General features: G+C 47.2%; 1 protein-coding gene across 1 annotated transcript; it reads left to right on the top strand.

The window, feature by feature from the left end:
• Positions 1–597: 597 nt before the first annotated feature.
• On the top strand, positions 598–9,487 carry LOC146839329 (olfactory receptor 10Q1-like). Its single transcript, XM_085650779.1, has 2 exons — positions 598–1,508; positions 9,436–9,487. The coding sequence occupies exons 1-2, from the start codon at positions 598–600 to the stop codon at positions 9,485–9,487; spliced, it is 963 nt and encodes a 320-aa protein (XP_085506905.1).
• Positions 9,488–20,790: the final 11,303 nt, after the last annotated feature.

Raw genomic sequence — 20,790 nt, 5'->3', positions numbered from 1 at the left:
AACAAAAAGGGGGTTATAAGGCACAACTCCCCACACAACATCTCTCTACTGCATCGTGGAGCTGGAGTTGTTGCGAGGAAACCTGGTTTAGATTCTTTTTGTGTGGTGTTTTTACTGATTTCCTGTTTGATGTGTTGCACAAGCACTTTACACGTTGTCTCTATTGTTAAGTCTGACTGCTCAGTGCACAGCTACCAGAGGGTGAGCACATGTTCATTTAGTGTGTTTGTGACTTACTCTGACTAGGATTGTGGTTCCTGCTCGGACAGGGTGCATGCCTTTGCCAACCAAAAACTCAATTTCTCTCAGGGGGTGTCGGATAGGTGCAGTGATACACACCGAAGTAAGGGCCTCAGTTCACCCCTTAGAAGCACCTCTGTATTTTCTGTAATAAATATAAATATAGCTCCTGTATGCAGGATTTCTATGTGTCTGTTAGAACTTTCAGTAGGGATGTGCCGGGTTACAACCATGGCATGAGCCCTCGACACATAAATGCTAGCATGACTTGATAACACATGCATGGATGCTTGAATTGATGTTGCACACTGATATTTTAAGTCTAAACATTGCTTTTTGTCCTTTCAAACATGGCAGATGGAGCGAGTGAATCAAACCTTGGTGACAGAGTTCATCTTCATGTCCTTCACAAATGCCCGTGAGCTGCAAATTGGTCTCTTTCTGCTCTTCTCCCTTCTCTACAGCATCATTTTTCTGGGGAACATCAGTATCATTGTACTGGTCCAGGTAGACAGTTGCCTCCATAAACCAATGTACTTCTTTCTCTGCACTTTGTCTTTCTTTGAGTTCTGCTATACCTGCAGCGTGGTACCAAAGATGTTGGTCAATTTACTTCTTACCAATCCAACCATCTCCATCATTGGCTGTTCATTGCAGATATTCTTCTTCATGTCTCTGGGAAGTGCCGATTGCTTCCTTCTTGCAGTGATGTCATATGACCGGTACGTAGCCATCTGCAACCCCTTGCGTTATAGCACAATCATGACCATGCAGCTATGCTTTACATTTGTAGCTGCCTCCCTGGCCGTCAGCTCTTTGCTGTGCATGACACTGGTCATCCTTATATTCCGCTTACCGTTCTGTGGGGATAAGCACATCCAGCATTTCTTCTGTGAAATCCCTGTGGTGCTGAAGCTTGCTTGCTGGGATACATCAGTCCAAGAGGTTGCGGTCTTCATCGCAGCTGTCCTAGTCTTGATTATCCCATTTCTGCTAATTAGTATCTCCTATACCATGATCATCTCATCAGTGCTGGGAATCCGCTCCACCGAGGGCCGACGCAAAGCTTTCTCCACCTGCACATCACACCTGACTGTCGTTTTGCTGCAGTACGGCGTGGTCAGCTTCACCTACTTGCGCCCCAAGTCGCTTCACTCTCCAGAGCAGGACAGACTGGTCTCGCTTGTGTATGTCTTCGGGACTCCTCTGTTGAATCCACTCATTTATACTCTAAGAAACAAGGAAATGAAGGCAGCATTGAGAAAGGTGTTAAGCCACAAATGGTCTTCTTCTGTAATGTGTTGGGTTACACGAAACTGAGGATCAACACGTTGCACCCAAGCATAGGGTAAATCGCAAAGGCGTGAGAAATGGAAAATGTGGATACCTTGCTACACACTTTAGCTACTTGCTGGCACCTAGATGAAGACCTGCTTAAGCCATCATACTCCTTACATTTCTATGTCCTCCCACTGTGCCCATGGAGATGGAAAGGGGCAAGGAGGACACAGCAAGGAGATTTGAAAAGAAGGTCATTGAGGCTTTTCCAGAAAGAGATGAGGGTTAGTGATTTGTACATTGCTGCAGAAGATTTCCAGCTCTGATGCAAAGAATCTGAACACGCTTGTCTTGTGTTTGGGACTCCTTTGTTCTTGAAAAGCCTGATTGAAGGTTACGTTTGGTTCTGCTGATCCTACTATGTATAAGAGAGGCTTTCTACTGGAGAGCTTGGATAATAAACAGTGTGTCTGCAGATGTTTGCAGGGTTTCTGGCATCTAACAATGTGGAGCTATAATTTCAGACAGTAAATGTCCTATAAATATTTAGATTTTCATACTGACTCTCAATGTCCAACCTCTAGCCTCTCCTCTGGTTCTACCTTCGGCAGCCTATAAGCTCATCACAGACAGCAGTTGGACTGAACACACACTAAAACTCTTTGTGGCCTCTTTAGCTCCATAAACATCACTCCCCCTCAAGCTGTCTTCTTGAGGACAGACAAAACAACTGGAGATACTCAGTCTCACCAAACAGAGAACTAGAGGGCATATCAGCAACAACCGACGATAATCATTACTCAGCGCTCTTAGCGTGAGGATAATTATCGCCGGGTAACATGGATTTTTATCGCTGAGATAGCGTGCTATTAGCAACGCTTATCTCCTCAGCGATAAAAATCCTAGCGCTAACTGCCTAACGTAAGATTATCGCTGGAAACCCAGCGATAATCTCCCGTAATGTGGCGTTAGCTTGCTGATAGGGACTCACAGACTTAGCCATGATATCCACCCTCCATAGGATATCATGGCTAAGTCAGTCCTGAAGCAGGCGTAAGTAAAATAGCGATAACAGGGGTTATCGCTACTTTTCCTGCCGCTATGCTTTATAGTGTGGGGCTTGATGATAGGAGAAATGTCGCTTAGCAACATTTCCCCTTTCATGTTAGGTCAGGAACGCCCACTTTGCATCTCATTAGAGATGCAAAGTTGGGCGTTAGGAATCCAGACGCTAAAGCAAGGTTACACGCGTTAGTGTGGCCTTGCTAATTAGAAGATAAAATTATCGACACTTTTCGGCCAAAAACGGCCGCAAAAGCGGCGATAATTTTTTATCGCCTGCTTGCTGATATGCCCCCAACTCTCTCCAGAGCTCAGGGCTGAATCTCACCCAGAGGATATGAAGAAAGAACAGCTGAAGTGGTCACATACCAGCAAGCCAGGTTCACAGCACTTTAAGAAGAGGGCAGGATGCTTGTTAAACATCGGTAGAGGTCCTAACACCCATCTTTCTCACAGGCTTCCTGACAGCACCTCTTGTGTACAAGGTATGGCGACCAGAGCAAAACCTCTATCTGGCATACCGCGAAGAGATAACACTGATTGTCTTCGTCACATACTCTATATATTATACTGTAATATATAAGTGGAAAACACTGGTGCCGAGAATGAATCATTATTCACAGTCATGCAGCTTATGTTGTTATTTATCGCCGCCTATCGCTGTAATTTATCGCCCGGATAACGCGTTATTAACAACGCTTTACTCCAGGGCGATAAATTTTACATCAAAAGTGGTATTATGTGATAGGGAGATGTGGATTCAGCCACTGAATCCACCTCCCATGCCATAGATAGGGTAGTCATGAAAAATAGCAGACTCAAAATACCGGCGATAACAGCGGTTAGCGCTGTTTTTAATATCGCTATGGGTGTCCTGGGCCGTATTGTAAATACGGAGTAGGGCAGTTAGAGATCATTTTCCCTTAGTTTTTGCAGGGAACGCCTACTTTGCATCTCATTAGAGATGCAAAGCGAGGCGTGAACTAAACAGGAGCTGAATCAAGGAAACACGCGATAGCGTGTCCTTGTAAATATTGCGATATAATTCTCGCCTCTTTTTGCCCAAAAACGGGCGCTAAAGCGGCGATAATTATATCGCCAGCCCTTGTTGATATGCCCCATAGTGTGACAATGAACCAACGAAGGGATAGTGTGCAGCCTCAAAACATGCACAAACACAAAAATCTGCTATGCGTGATGTAAATGTTTTACTGAAAGCAAATTGTTGAAAAGTCGTTTCACAGAAACTTTGAAAAAAAACTGATTGAAAATGTATCATTATCTTTAATCATCACTGTGGGTTGAATGTTTTTAAGATCAAAAACATGTCATTCCAAACAATTATGATGCATTCTGGGAGCGAATGGCTATTCTAGTCTCATTCCTGTTGCAATTGGGGCTCCCCTGGGGGCCTAAGCACATCAACGTTATAGAAGTTCAAAGTGTAAACAAGCATTGGCTGAATCACAAGGAAAGGAAAATAGAGTAAATGCCCGGTGCTGTATCTCAGTTCTCAATATATTGAACATTCGGTCATGCGCTGAGAAAGAACAGTCTGGGGCAGATTTACAAGCCCCTTGCACCAACTTTATGCCGCCGTTGTGTCATTTCTGTGAAACAGCGGCATCGCAAACAATGTGCCACGATGCAGCATATTTACAATGTGATGGAAGTAGGGAGATGCGACACGTTGTAAAGCCCTGTGCTACATTATACCTGCGTCAGGTATAGTGTATGCAGTGTGGGCATTCCGTTGCAAGGAAGCCTCGTAAAAGTGACACACTGAGTCACTTTTACGACGCCACTGCGTCAAAACCTTGCGCCGGCTTGAAGCAGGCGTAAGGAGTGACGCAGCATGATGGGAATCGGCATTCCTGGCCATTGCTGGAGTTGCGTCGTGCTTACGACATGACTCCAGCAATGCATTGCCTTTCTGACAAAAGATGCGTCACGCATCTGTCTGTGCTTGCACCATGGTGCGCCGCATTGTAAATGCAGCGCATCCTTGGTGGCGCAAGGCTATTTTTCCGTCACGCAAATGAACTAGCGCATCTCTACAAATATGCAGGGTTGCACCAGTTTTTGTAAGTCGGCCCCTCCGAATCTTAAATATCCATGCACATTCTTCTATTGACTGTCCTTTTTATGGACTTCAGAAACTGCTCATCTTAAACTAGTAGAAGAGAATACCATATGTTGGTTTACAATTCTTCATCAAACAGTAGTAAAGTTGAAGCACGTGTTTCGGGTAAAAGTTTCGCTTCTTCTGGGTTACTAGAATTTTTTCATTAAAAAAAATAGTTATCCACAATCTTGATACGAGGTTTCCCAGCGAAATCTTCATTGCACAATCTAATGTCTGATGAAAATACAGCCGCAGCCTCACGTCACAATACGGAGTCAAATCTCTCAGAGATTTCCCAGGGAAACCTTCTACTAATTCAAGATGAACTGCTTCTGAAGTCCATGAGAAGGACTCACAATAAAAGAATATGCATGGATATGCAAGATTCAGACTTTTTTTTCACAGTTCATGACTGAAAGTATTGGCTGAAGAGCACTTCTGTTGTTGAGATTTTATTATAGTGTCATAAGATGAAAGACTGGAACATGTTAGACATTGGAGGGCCCAGACAGCTTGCATTTGTCAACAAAAGGAGTCTCTAAAATGTCAGATATTAAGGAACTAATGACTGATTGAGTAGGTGGGCTGTATGATATCAGGGAACGGTTCTCAACCAGATACAAGTAGGGGCTCATTTATAAGAGGCCTGCGCTGCCAGGGTGTGAGCCTCTCAATCCTATTTATAGCCTCTCTGTGAGGCTTTGCATGGCCTCGTAGATATGGAGCAAGGCAAGGCAGTGCAAGGGAGGCGTTCTATGGGCCTTGCGGTGGGTGTTTCACTCAACACCCATGGATTGTGATGCTTCCCCAGGTTTACTTAATCACGTAAACCTGGGGCAGCGCCAAAACCGTACCCCTCCCCAGAGCAGGCGCAGCAAGGAGAAATATTATTTCTCTTTGTTTTTTTCCTCTTTCTGTGTGTTCTGCATTCTGCAGCTCACGCAGAAAGAGGAAAAAGCACTTGGGATTCATTTTGTGCCAGAAGGTGCCACTTCCGGCACAAAAACAATCCCGCCTTTAATGGAGCCACCCTTTCACCATGGTGCAAGAGTGCCTACATTGCACTAGACTGCACATTGTGCACTAGGGCTGGGGGAAAGGACATGAATGTACTGTATTTCATCAATAGAGAGCATTCCTGTCTTTTCATATTGGCGTAAGGCAGCACAGCAAGAAGACTTGAAGGGCTGCCCAGCGCCAATTCCTCATAAATGAAGCCCTTAGTGTGAAAAGTGCTGTAGAAACTCATCACATAATATGGAAGGTAGCTCTGTTTAGAAAACCATGTACAATTGCTCAGAATGTTGTTTGCAGTTAATAAAGTCATGTTATGTTTTGCTCGGTTTATGTTATGTTATTTTATGTGATATTACTTTATGTTATGCTATATTATGTCATGTCATGAGGCACCTAATCAGTTGTGGTAGGGTAGCATAAACATTAAACAGCAGGGGCCGGGATAACCATCTTAGGGCCTGCTCTGGACACCCCCGTACAGGAGCCTATGAAGAAGGATCCTATGAGCGAAGGTGTCAACTCCAAGGTAGACGAGAGATCCAGACACAATAGAGCTGCATTCCCACCTTGATCCAGTTTGATCTAATCTCATCCACCACAGATACACGAGCACTTCCAGGTCTGTGCATAGCTCTGAATCCAAACTGTGCAGTATCCAGTATGGTACTGATTTATGGACTAGTGGAAGGAGAGATGGTTCATCAGTGTTGGCATCAAGGATACTGTTGGGTATACTGCCAGGGATAGCTGGATTGGCTCTAGGTTTCTAATAGCTGCCTTCTCCCAGCCGAAAGCGATCACTGCACAATTTAAGGAGATATTGCAAAGTATCCTCAGGAGGGCAAAGGTTAGTAACCGGTTGGAACCAGCACTTCCTGGTTGGCTGAAGGGATGCCCCCAGCCAGGCAGAACCGACCGCTCCCGTCAAGGGTGGGTGAATACACTCGCTGTAAAACCTGTGCTCACCCTTTGGGTAGTTTGGCACTGAGCAGTCAGGCTTTCCTCAGAGGCAAAGTGTAAGGCAAAGGCACAGCAGTCACAAGCGAAAAATACACTGAACACCACAAAAGAGACTTCACATAGGGTGTATCTCAAAATGCTCATATTCAATACTCATATTCAATCATTATAACTTGAACGTCTTATACTTTTGGGAATAAAACACATTTAGAAATATTACTAACAGTACTAGGCCCACTTGCATCGTTATGATATCAATAGTATGCGCACTGTGGACAATTCCTAATCTACCCTCCCCCAATAGAGAGAGATTCAAGCTATCCTGGCTGATGAGGAGTGAAACCCCGAAACTGGTCCTAGGATGCTTGTTTCCAGACCAGGGAGGACTTCTTGGCAGCTCGGGTTGGACTGTTCCAATGAGGCACAGGGTCAAGACTGATTTGCATATGGCTGGGTTCAAACTGGGGTTGGATGGTGAGCAAAAGAATGATGGATTTAACCCAGATCTCTTGACTGGGGGTGAATGTTTTGTTTTGTTTTGCATTCCGTCCATCCATTGTGTGTCTTTTCTACTCTTATGTGGTGCGACACACTATCCACCCTAAGTCCACACTAGCAATACTGATAATACAGTCCCACACAGTAATAGGGTACAGCCTGGGTCACAACAATCTCAAAGATTTTTACATACACGAAAATAAAACACTTTTTATCAGAAGCAGGTGCCAGAGCCACGCAGGTAAACCCAATGTAAAATTGTGCTTTTGGCATGAAATCAATGTTTACGGTGACACCGGCAGCCAGTGTCGTGAATCACAGGCGGTCCACATACGATCACTCCCACTCACACACACTCACTCTGCACCACTGCACAATGAGCCAGGTATCAGCTCTGTGCATACAAAACGCTCTTGGATACATATGCACTGGGCACCCTAAAGCATTGCCACTAGTGCCCAGCAGTTCAAAGGATAAAACCTTGCAGACTCCGTGACCCCAGCCTCCCTCAACCCTATAATTCACCCCAATTGTCCCAAACCCTCAAATGGAAGAAAAGCAGCCTGTCTCCATGATACTAGGCCACACGCGGCCAAAGTCACACTTAGTTTGGTTCCTCAGGATTCAGGTGGCGATATGTAACAAGTTTTTATTAGGAGGTAGGTGTAAACAAATGCAGTTTAAAGGCCACTCTTGAGGTTCACCCACAGGTCTCAAAACACAATTGAGTCACGCAGTCTCTTGACCCTCTTCCGAATTGTCTCAGAAGCACTCTTGCAATCCAGTCAATCTCTCTCGCTACTACCTGGTGCCAAGATGCCTTGGGGACTGGCCAGGTATGGAGAGGGCAGTGGGTACACTGCTATTAGGGTCACAAGAGAACAACTGATGAATGGGAAGTAACACAGTGGAGCCTCTCGATAGGAGGAAGCCCCCTGTCTGGTACATGTTGATCAGTGTCATGCCAGGGCAATCCGGGTACAGCATCTGGTGCTTTTTGGTATGAGTTGCACCAGACACTTCATGTCTCAAACACATAGAGTTGCAAATTCCGTACCTCCCTGGAAATGAGGCGCAATTGAAGAAATCAAAACCTTCTCAGGGGCTTCACTGATACACCTGGTCCTTTTAAACCAACAGCAAAGAAGAGATTGGCTCAGAAGCTGTAATATAGAAGACATCTTTTTTATTAACCTCAGAAGAGGGAGATTGTGTCACACAGTAATCTCAAGTCACTGTAGGAGGCATTCTAAGGAGTACAGAGAACAGGGGCCTTATATACCCACACAGGGGCTCAAAAGTAGGCGGTACAAGTACACATGAGTAGAGTTACACACATAGATGGTCATACCGAAAATGCACAGTCAACAAGTAGGAGGAGTAATAAGTTGCTGAAATCAGTTAGAACAGCCTGACAGTTATATACTAGGACCAGGTGCATTCTACTAGCTAGGCCCGTCTGAGCATGTGCAAGGCTCTGGAAGAGGTAGAAAGCAAATGGCCAGCACATAGATAACTAAAATGGTTGTCAAGTACAAAATGTCTTTCAGCTCATGCTAACAGATCCCTGTAATCTTTAACACAATGACCGGTGCACGTTGAGAGGGGTTGAACCAAGCAATTCAGGTCAGACACAGCGAAGTGTTTCAAATTTCGTACCTCCCTGGAAATGAGGCACAACATCCGGTGCAAGATGATAGAGGTTGCACCTGACCAAACCAGTCCGGTCACACACACAGGTGCAATTTCAGCTGAGCCACATGACATAAAATGAGGCACTACGATGGGTACACCCCCACCTACAAGGGTGGCACCCTTTAAATTGGATACCGCATGCAGTGTGCATGCAGTCGGCATGTCGCACAAGAGATATGGGGAACGTAGGAAAGTAGGATCTGCTTTCATGGTCACCCCCACTTTTTAGGTCTCGCCTGACCCAGCGCATGCGCTAGTCTGGCGAAACTTTTTGAAAGGGCTCCAAAAAGTGCTACTAGGCCAGCCTAGAGTTACAGTGCATGTGGGCGGGCGCGCGCGCCGCGCCTGACCGCGATTACTTTCACTTTTGCGGCCGCTTTGATGTTTGATCGCGATCACTTTTACGGCCGCTTGGCATAGCCAATAGGTCTCGCTTTTGGGACCTTATAATTATTTAGTTATGCAACTGTTGCATGGCTAAACACTTATAAGGTCCCAAAGGCGAGACCTATTGGCTATGCCAATGCTTGTTTCTGTTGTCATTATGTTTTACTGACTAGTCTGACTGGGATCCTGCTAATCAGGACCCCATTCTCTCTGCTTCCTCCCTAATTTGGCTATGATGAGTACTTAGGCACACTCCTAATTGACTACTGTTGTAGATGATGCGGTTTTAATGGCCCGTACACCACTCGGTCTCCAAAGGGTTGTTGATTCATTTTCTAATTTTATGTTGGATTTGGCACTCGCTATTAATTGCTCCAAAACATACACAATGAATTGCGGGGCCGGGTCAAATAAGAGGACCAAAACTCTATAGATGGAAGACTGATAGAGCGTACCAACATTTTTTCATACTTAGGGATACTATTCGATAGGACAGGATCATGGTCTGAGGCTGTTAAAACTAGACGTCTGCTTTTTGTAAAGTCGTTAATGGCCCTATCAAACTTTAGCCGCAAATTAGGCAGACGACCTCCAGTGGAACTCCTACATATATATAGGGCTAAATGTGTGGCTATAGCTATTTATGGAGTGGGTATATGGGGCTACGCAGACGTAAATACTCTGCAGATTGCTGAAAATATCTTTCTGAAATTTCTCCTGGCCCTACTGGAAAGCACTTCAAACTATATTTGTCATCTGGAAATAGTTATGCCATACTTAGAGGACATTATTAAGATCCAGCCTGTCCTCCTCTGGCATAGAATTTGGACGTCAGATGAAACTGGTTTTAATCGTTCTTTATTGGCAGATGTGCTAGGGTCTGTTGGCGTCAAACATATAAGATGGTTGGAACATGTGAAAGTGTTTCTTTCAAAATTAGTTAATCCGGAATATTTTACAGAACCTCACTCTATGCGCAGTGTACCCAGGAAAGTCCTTAGAACCAGTTGCATGGATCTTCTGGGCGAAATTAGAGCCACTAACGCAATGAGAAAGCCTACGGTTCGAGTCCATCACTTAACCTTGTTGACGGCAACAATTCAGCCGTATATACTTTTAATAGAAGGCGATTTTTACCGTTTTTTGTTGACACGTTTTACATTAGATATTTTATATAGATTTTCAAGTTTTCCTGAAGTAAATGACTGGTACAGGGATTTGTGTAAGTGCCCGTGCGACAACATCTCAGTACAATCAACTATCCAGAGCATGTTTTTATGCAAATATTATGATACTCCAAGAAAGAGATGGATTATTCCTGCCCTAAAGCATCTCGGTCTGAGACAATGCCAACCTGCATTTTTAGTACTGCAATTTTTAGAGAATGAATTTGTCATTGCATCTGTTATTGCGTTTCTTAAAAATGTTTTTAACTTTCGGAAATCTATGATAATGTGACTTGTAAATATGTACTTTGGTGGCACAGGAACTTTTTAACTGCATGTTAATTGTGCTTTTATGGTTATTGTTTATTATAACCAAATAAAGATATTTGACTTGACTACTGCTGTACCCTGATAACGTCCCTGGTATATGGTACAGAGATACCCAGGGCATAGGTGCACCAGGGGTCTCCCATGGTCTGAAGCATGTATTATGCCACACATGAAGGACTACTCAAATTGTAAACCCAGGCCTGCCATTGCAGCCTGTGTAAACTGGTGCTAGCACCACTTACGGCAGATATAGGTTTCCCTATATCTAAGGTCACTTCACTTAAAATCTATAAGTCACCCCTAAGGCAGGCCTTTCAATCCTGAAGGCAGGGTGCTCAGTTCTAATTTTGAGTGTACGCAAGCATTGGGGGGCACCCTTACAACCTTTGGAGTCCATTCTCCTGGGTTGTAAGTGCATCAGCCGTTATAACATACAGAGTGGCCATGCATCATTGTGCAATGACGATCTCTAAACTGGCTGTAACGTAAGCTGTCATGTTTGATATCAAGCATGTTGGAATCAAACCCCCACACCGTAAACAATGTGGGAGGTATGATTCCATGCACTGTAAAGATCCTCCTGGAGGCCCTCAATGCTCCTGGTACAAGTCTTCCAGAACCGGACAGCAAGCTAGGGCTGCTGCCGACCAGAGACTTGCCCTCCTGCTGCTGAGCCAAGCTTGAGCAGGGGAAGACAGAACAACAGATATCCGGTCATAGGGAGGTGTGGCCACATCCCGGACAGGGTTGAGTATATTGGGGCAGGGTGGGGGCGCTTGCCAGCGCCACTGAGGCTTCTGGAAGGGCACACTTGGTGCTCTACGTGCATACATCAGTTCAAATCAGTTCAGGGAGCCGTTGGCTCCCGCTCTGGCACAAAACTGGACTAAGGACATGGGAGAATTCTCCCCACTGTCCAGCCTCTGTTCTGGGAGGGACCCCTTAATCGTCCCAACTCTTTCCTTTGAGTACTTAAGGGTTTACCTGTGGGTGGGTCCCTAGATTCATCGTGGGACAAGATTCAAATCAGAAACCATGTCATCTTGGGCCGCCTGGGCACTCTGGACTCCTCTGGACTTTGCTCTGGGCACCGAGACTGCAACTGGGAAGACTCCTGCTGCTCCTGGTCTAGTCATTTTGCTAGTTTGCTGCAACGTCTGTGCCTTTGCTCCATACAGGATCCTCACCAGGCCTGTAGACATCCAAGGCACCTGAATGAATCTCCCTTGAAGTGGTGGAGTCACTTCCCTGCATCCGCAGGCACTGCAACACAGCTGACCGGTCTGCTAATCCTGGGCTCCTACGGACTACGGAAGGCTCAGAAACACAGGTGGTGGTTCTGCCACTCCCTTGAGGCCTGCACGGCCTTCTCACTGAGTTTGATTTTTCAGTGAGCCTGCAGTGAGCCCGCTGCCAGACAATGTGCGGCCGGAGAAGCCACAAGCAGCAAAGGACCCCGCGGCCGCTATGCACCACGCTCGCCGGCGCCGACTCTCCAGGCCAGCCGGGGGGGGCTCTTGAGGACTCCTGTAGACCCCCCTCAAGGGCCCATCATGCAGTCTTAAGACAGTAAGGCGGCAAGGCGTTTTGGTTCGTGAACTGTGCTCATAGAAAACAAGGCGATGAGTGCAGCCACCATTAGAGGCGGCTGCTGAGTGTGTGCCGGGCGGAACCCGCGGAGGCGGCCCAACTAGGTTGGGTGCAGCCTGTGGATTTCACCCCGAGTTCCCCTCTCGTCTGCTCACCAATTCTGAAATTATGCTGTAAGAGGTCGAAAGGAGACAGGGGGTTACTGCCACCATAGAGCTACAGTGTGGCATCTATTGAGCCCACTGGTGCCTCCTGTTGCTAGGAGGCAGGTGGCAGGAGGCAGGTGGTGTCCAGCTGGGGGAGGTCCAATCCACAGCACCCAGTGGTAGGAGCTGCCACTCGCCATCTGTTGCGTCGTCTGATTGTCAGCAGCTGGGCTGGGTTGGGGCATCCCAGCAGCTCACCGCAGGCCAGGAGTACCAAAAGAAAACCCAGCAGCACCATTGATCCTCCTCAGTCAAGACCACCCTAGCATCTCACTCCACTGCATTTGACGCGACTAGACAGCTACCTGCGGATCCTGTACTGGAGCGACCCAGCATGACAGGCTAATTGAGGACAGGGAGCAGTATTCAAACAGTGCCATGACAGTCATCACAGTCGACAGTCATCACAACTTCCCAGTGCATCGCACCGCATAGTCTCCCCTCACAGGGGGTAAACAGGGAGACGCCATCTGACTGGGAACCCACTCACACAAGCACCAGTACCATTCTTGAGAAGTTAACAGGCAAACAAGGAATCAAATACAACAAATATTTCAGGTGCAACGACTGGTGGCAAAAGAATGGTCGGAGGCCTAGAGGGACTAGAGGGACCAAATGGGACCAAAAAGGGAAGCCGAAGAATAACTCAAGGGGAAAATGAGTAAATCAGGAAACGAGGAAGACATGAGGTCAGGCTGAGTGTGGAGGTCCCTGACAAAACCTAAACTAAAGCAAAGAAAAGTCAAAGATAAGGACACACCTGAATTAAAAACAAACAGCGGCAGAAAAAGTGACACAACTATGGATCCCCGAAACAGGGATAACAGGGACATCAGCACCTGCTCTCCCCACAACGGTGTACCTGCTAGCGGAACCTGCAGCCCAGTGTGTATGAAAAATCTCCAACCTACTATCCACCTGAAGCCGGCACCAGAAAAAGAGGGTTCATAAGAGTCTATAATCATTGAGGGGGTGTGTCAAAGGAAAAATCCATGCACCTTTCAGCCAAAAATCTATACAAAATTCTCTTTCCTGAAAGACCCTGGAACAGTTATTTTCTCTAAAAATTAGGATATTAAGGGGTTACAAACCCCTCTACAACCAGGGAGATTCAAACACACCCCACAGATATCTGCTAACCCAGCTGGACAACCATCACCTGCAAAGGACAAACTCCATGAAAATACCAGGGGCGTGGACAGGGACATGGGCATTGATAAAAAAGATACAGAAACCAGGATTAACAGTGAGGTCAAGGATCCACCAGAGGATACAGCCCATGGAGAGCCGCCCCGGAGACACCCAGAAGCATAAAAGGCAGTCCAAAAAGAAACCCTAAGGTTAAAAAAACTTCCACATTGGAAAACAAGAGCCAGTTGGGCACAGACCCCACAAATACGTCAAAACGAGGGGAAATTAATGATTGAACGGCCCACAAGGACCCCCAAGCTCTCTCTCCAGAGCAGAGCCAGCAGACAGAACAAAATGCTTGGGTCATGTTATCACAATCAAAAAACACTCTCCCTTACAGACATCAACCACACAGACTGACACTTAGATTCCAACGAACCATTAAATAGCACACCACCAGCCTTTTGAAGACTCTCACTCAAAGGACGGTGATATGACGTTCCTTGCCTCGCAGGAATGGGAGGAACTTATTCCTTCGTACAGCTTAAAGCCTGCTTCATTTCATTCCACTCCCCAAGTGTGCCTAGGGCAGAAAGAAGCCACTCCACAGGACTAACATATACAGAATCCCTATGGGCGACCATACTAAGCACTACGCAATACTCAGCCACAGCGCTTCAGTACTAATCCCATAAACTGGACCTGCAGCCTACGGGCCTTCAAACCTTAACTGATTTTAGTTCAGGGATAGATAGGAAACTAGCAGAGCGTGACTCATAAAGCAGAGGCAAGAAGCTGCTCAAGGCTCTCAAAGACCACACCCTGAATGCACCTATGCCCCAGTAATGGACAAACTATTCATGTGGCCATCAATGTTACGAGACCTACTACCAAACACCACACCGCACAATCATTCGATTGATGGACCACCCAGAACAGACATAATGATACCCGGACACCATAAAACAGAGAATACGCCGATTAGCCTGCACCACCCCCAGGAGGCAGTCCAGCAACAACACCAATTAGAGAGAGCACAGCCAACGGAAACCGTTCGCTCCCGAAAGCAAGTCGCGAACTACAAGAGGAAGGGAAGGAATAGGAACAAAGCTGCCTTGGGCCTTTGTGGCAAACACCAGCACCAGGAACTCGATGACACCAGGAGAGCCCCAACCCTCACCTTGGTCGACGGGCCAGACCACCCTACCACAAGTTTCAACACCACCTTGGTACCAACCGCGGGCCATCATCAAGACCATTACCACAGAGTATTACAAAAGATGGCAACAAACAGGGGATTAATCAGATAAGTAAGCAGCTAGCTGTTACGGTGCAAGAGCCCAGCAAGGTCACAAACACGGTACAAACCCCATGGTCCAAACTCAGAGACCAACTCGAGGGGGTCACCACAAAGGTTCCGGTGGGAGAACGAGCACAGTAGAAACACATCGGAAAAAGACCAGACACCAGCTGGACCCCAACAAATTTGCCAAGCAAGGAGCCAGGAAGAGCAACCCCGCTCCACCAAGGCCCCAACATCATGAAGTAATCCCTCCCCAGGAAACCGAGGCCACAGACGCAAAGGGAACAGACACCATCATATTTCTTCCCAAATACGAAACTCGGGGAAGAGCAGACACATTACATAGAGGGAACATATTGCGGCTCCTACACTCCATCAGAAGTCTAAAAAACCTAAATTCAGTAGATTTGCTCACTATTGAATTTCAACCAACCAATAAATTGCAAGGTCGAGAAGCAACTAAAACAAAATGGATCATCAATGAGACAGTTAATAAAATCATGAAAAAAGACAAGACGTTTATAGAATTGGGGATACAACTAAAAGCTGAACTAAGACCACCCTATCCAACGAATTTCTGATTTTTCCTGCTAACAGTTTACTCAAAACCACCACATCAGTACTAAAAGGTGCCCACAGCAGCAGCCCAGGAGCCCACTCCATTCGCATAAAGGCCACCAACTTAAACACAGGCCTCGAGTATAAAGGTTTAAGCTAAGCGTCCACAGACCTGAGCCGGATGCAATCACAGCAACAAAAACAACAGAGCAACCCAATTGACTAGGGACGCCCTGCTCATCAACAGCCCTGGCCGAGCGAAGCTAAATCCGTACGTGCATTTGGAACATTAGCAGGCTAGCGAACCAGACAGAGGACCGCAAGGTATTAAATGACCTAAAAACATTGGACGTGAGATTACTCCAGGAAACCTGGGAGAACAAGACATTTGAGCTCCAGGTGTACATGTCACAATTTGTTCTAGCAAGAAAGGTATCCAACCTTGGTCACCGCTCGGGGGGACTGATAATACTGCCTCAATAACCGCAATAGGAGATATCCTATCAATAGAGGCACAAATTGAAGCTCCAAGTACCATCCAGGCCGTGATGATAATACTCAAGTTTAGCACGGAACGCCAGCAAATCATAATAATTGACACCTATGTGCATCCCAAACAAAAATCAAAAGCTGTAAAAGAGCTGGTCAAAGAGATGAAAAGGGCTATGGAAGAGCAGGACCCAGACCACATCATTCTGGCAGGCGACTTTAATCTACACCTCATTGGGTCTGGGCCAGAGGATGAACTTGGGCAAGACCTCTTCACCACATGTGGAGAAACCAACAAGATTTTCGAAGTACCTGCTCTAAGAACTTGAACATCTAATCATGAGAGCGCTGAACCGCCGCTTTAAGGATGATAACCCGCCTGCCGCTACACTCTATTCAACAAAAGCCTCCTCCTATCTAGACTTTACCTTCACAACCGTACTTATGTTCAACAAAATCGACTCCTACAGAATTGGTCACAATGAGCATCGCAATCACCGACCCCAGGAAGTGAGATTAAAAGCAAATACAGTGGATATATTAGAGGCATGCAAAACAATTGGCACAGAAGCAACCTCAGAACTTAAAAGAATAAGGTGTAAATCTAACACCATCGAGGAAATTTCAGCCACCACAAAAACATTTCACTGCCAAGGAAAAGACACGCCAATCCAATTAAGGAAAGCATGGGAGAACTTTATAACAACCCTTGGGGAGAAACTTGCCACCGGAACAAGAAATAATATCGGAAAATCTGCGGCCACTCCACCCAGGGTGGCAACTAGCCCAAACTTAAAGAATCTCAAATGCAAAATAAACCAAACATTAAGATGGCTTCAAAAACCCCTCAAAACCTAGATCTGCAAAGAGATCTGCGGAAACTGAAGGCAATAATAACAAGAAAGAAATGGGATAAAGAAAGATTAAAGAACGAAGAATTGTGGGCTAGGATATTCCATGACGCAAAACAAAAGAACAGTGCCAAGGTTTGGCAAATAATCAACAGAACTCAACGACCAAACCACGCAGGAATAAACTCCAACATAACAGAAGCTGGGCAGAATACCTCTTCAGCCACTTCAATAACAATGTGCAAAAGGCAGACGAGGCAGATAAAGAGACCTGGATTGTAAAAAAAGACAGAGGCACTACCCACCGGCGAAAAATAACGCAAAATCCCAGACAAGAAATGCATAAAGACTCCCCCTGGAGTAGACAAATACATACGGGAGCAGGCCCAGATTCATCACGGTTCAACTATGAAGAGTGCTACAAAATTACAGCAACGCAGATCAAGAGACGATTAGCTAGGTGTATACTCCCAAAGGAGCCCCAGGCCACAATGGAATTCCTCCAATGCTGTTTAAGCACAACGCGGAATACTAGAGTAAAGCATTAGTACCGGTTTTTAAGGACATACAAGGTGCACTTATAATCCCGGAGACCTGGAAAGGATCAATAATTAGCACCATCTATAAACAGAGCGATAGGAAAGTTGCAAACAACTATCGATTAACTGCCCTTATCGATATCGAGACAAAGTATTATGCGGGAACACTCTTGGAAGAATTAACATCCTGGGCATCAGAAAGCTCTATCATCCCAATGAACCAAACTAGGTTTTGCCGTGGACAAGGAACCACTACAAACATCATGGCGCTAGCCCTGTTGATGGATGCAGCTAAAGTGGCAAAATATCCCTTATTTCTATGCTTTATAGATTATACCGCAGCATTTGACCATGTAGAACGCGTCAAACTATGGCAGAAACTGGACAGCTGGGGGCTACCGAAACTCCTTCTAAACCAGCTGACATTGCTGCACACTGACACCTGGATCAGGATTAAACTAGGAGCAGGGATCCACCTCTCAGGGCAAATCACCACCTCTAAAGGGCTAAAGTAAGGGTGCATCTTAGAGCCATTATTCATTAACCTCTTCCTAGCTGATATCTCTGGGGAATTCGAGAAGAGTACATCACATGCCCCGAAATTGGGAAAAATCTGTGTTGATAAGTCGGACCTCTATTGGCCTTCAACATCTCTTGAACACCTCCAATAGCTTCTTCAAATGCAACGCCCTAAAAATAAATCTTAAGAAAACAACAATCACGGTAGTAAACTATTACAAAAGGAAAAAAATCAACTGGTACTTAGACAGGCAATGCTTGGACCAGACAACCTGCTGCAAATACCTAGGAATCCTGCTGGACCACACAGGCTCATTCAAACCCCAGCTGGAGTCCCTACGAATGAAGGGCACCATGAGCTACCTAGCAATTAAGCCCCAGAAAAAAATGCTGCCTGATCTAACTCTGGACCCCTTACGACAGGTGAAAAGTGCAAAACTACAACCAACGGTAACTTATGGGAGCGAATCACTAAAAGGGAGAGATGCAGCGGCCTTGGACAAAGTAATAGCCAATACTTACAGAGCAATTTTTCATCTCCCAAACTATGTCTCACCCACCCAAATATGCTTAGAATTTGGGCTTTAGAAACAATCAGTGGAAAGGTGGGGCGCATATATAAAAAGCTCTCTGGATCGAGCTCTCTTGCCATGAAAAATCACCTGCTAGGGAGAACTTGTTTGACTTACAGTTACCTAGAGCCCTTGTTTGTACTCCATGTGAGAAAAAACTATTGAAAAAGTCTGGACTATAACTGACTCCTCCTTGAAGTACTAAAGGATTGTTGCGCCCTGACGAAGGAATCGTGGGTCTCTGATTCCACTCCGAAACGCGCGTCGGCGCTTTAGTTGTTCTTTCATTTTAATTGTATATATGAAATGTAATATAATGGTGCCGATTCTGATCCGGGAAAAACCGGGTACGAACCGTCGGTCGGAGCGTTTTCTCCGTCCGACTCGTACCCGGGAAAAAAACATTACAAACATGGAAGTACGATTCGCACGGAAACACCATTTCCGTACGAGTTGTACAAAACACCGACCGACGATAATATACATACAAATGTGATCCGTGGAAAGCGCCGACGTGACGTCGGGACACTTTCAGGCAGCGTTTCACGAACCAGGAAGTACGAACCGCACCGACGTCACCCCGCACGGATAAAATTCTCCGGCTGCCAAAAACTGCCGGGAAATCAGGACGACGCGCGCAAGGAGTACCTGTACGCGACGGACAGCCATGGACCCGAACCTACGTGTCATCCCAGCCCTCATAGCAGTCCACCTGCTCTACAGGAACCGACGCAGACGCCGCAGAAGGTCAGAACAACACCCAGGGGCAAAGGGGGGGGGCAGGGGCAGGACACAAAACCCCCACCCAAGTCACAATGCATACATGCCCTGGACATACCTGACCTTCAGGGCATGGTCACTTCGAGGGGGTGGGGGCGTGTCCAGCAACGGAAGTGGATGTACACGCGAACCGGCAACACAACAAGTCCGGTACGTACCGTACCCACGCCTTAAGAGCGTGGGTACGAGTCGTACCACGCCCACCCCTACGTCACCCCATTATGGCGGTGCGGCCCGTACCCATGTTCCAGAGGCATGGGTACGGGCCGCACCCCCACCCGTGCATGTACGGCGCGTACCAACACCCCAACAGTGCATGTACGGACCATACCCCCACCCGTGTATATACGCATGGAGCGTACCCCCACCCCAACAGTGTATGTACGGACGGTACCCCCACCCATGCATGCATGGAGCGTACCCACACCCGCGTACGTATGGAGCTTACCCCCACCCCAACAGTGTATGTACGGACCGTACCCCCACCCGTGTATGCATGGAGCGTACCCACACCCGCGTATGTATGGAGCGTACCCCCACCCCAACAGTGTATGTACGGACCGTACCCCCACCCGTGTATGCATGGAGCGTACCCACACCCGTGCATGTACGGCACGTACCAACACCCCAACAGTGCATGTACGGACCGTACCCCCACCCGTGTATGCATGGAGCATACCCCCACCCGTGCATGTATGGCGCGTACCAACACCCCAACAGTGCATGTACGGACCGTACCCCCACCTGTGTATGCATGGAGCATACCCCCACCCGTGCATGTACGGCACTTGCAAATACCCCAACAGTGCATGTACGGACCATACCCCCACCCGTGTATGTATGGAGCGTACATGGCCAGACACAGGAGGGGTGGGTGCAGAGTCATCCCAGCAGTGCCCAGACACAGGAGGGGTGGGTGTAGAGTCCCACCAGCAGTGCCCAGACACAGGAGGGGTGGGTTTAGAGTCCCCCCAGCAGTGCCCAGACACAGGAGGGGTGGGTGCCTATCACTTCCAGCAGTGCCCAGACGCAGGAGGGGTGGGTGCAGAGTCCTCCCAGCAGTGCCCAGACACAGGAGGGGTGTGTGCCTATCATTCCCAGCAGTGCCCAGACACAGAGGGGTGTGTGCAGAGTCCTCCCAGCAGTGCCCAGACACAGGAGGGGTGTGTGCAGAGTCCTCCCAGCAGTGCCCAGACACAGGAGGGGTGTCTGCAGAGTCCTCCCAGAAGTGCCCAGACATAGGAGGGGTGGGTGCCTATCACTTCCAGCAGTGCCCAGATGCAGGAGGGGTGGGTGCAGAGTCCTCCCAGCAGTGCCCAGTCACAGGAGGGGTGTGTGCCTATCATTCCCAGCAGTGCCCAGACACAGGAGGGGTGTGTGCAGAGTCCTCCCAGCAGTGCCCAGACACAGGAGGGGTGGGTGCAGAGTCCTCCCAGCAGTGCCCAGACACAGGAGGGGTGTGTGCCTATCATTCCCAGCAGTGCCCAGACACAG

The sequence above is a fragment of the Triturus cristatus genome, chromosome 4_1, assembly GCF_964204655.1.
Source record: "Triturus cristatus chromosome 4_1, aTriCri1.1, whole genome shotgun sequence".
Taxonomy (NCBI): domain Eukaryota; kingdom Metazoa; phylum Chordata; class Amphibia; order Caudata; family Salamandridae; genus Triturus; species Triturus cristatus.
This window is presented reverse-complemented; position numbering and strand designations above follow the sequence as displayed.

Excerpts from the sequence above, each read along its gene's own strand:
- LOC146839329 (XM_085650779.1), top strand. The coding sequence starts at position 598 with ATGGAGCGAGTGAATCAAACCTTGGTGACAGAGTTCATCTTCATGTCC. Across the intron at positions 1,509-9,435 it reads AAGGCAGCATTGAGAAAGGT|TCTGACTGGGATCCTGCTAA; the intron begins GTTAAGCCACAA and ends TTTACTGACTAG.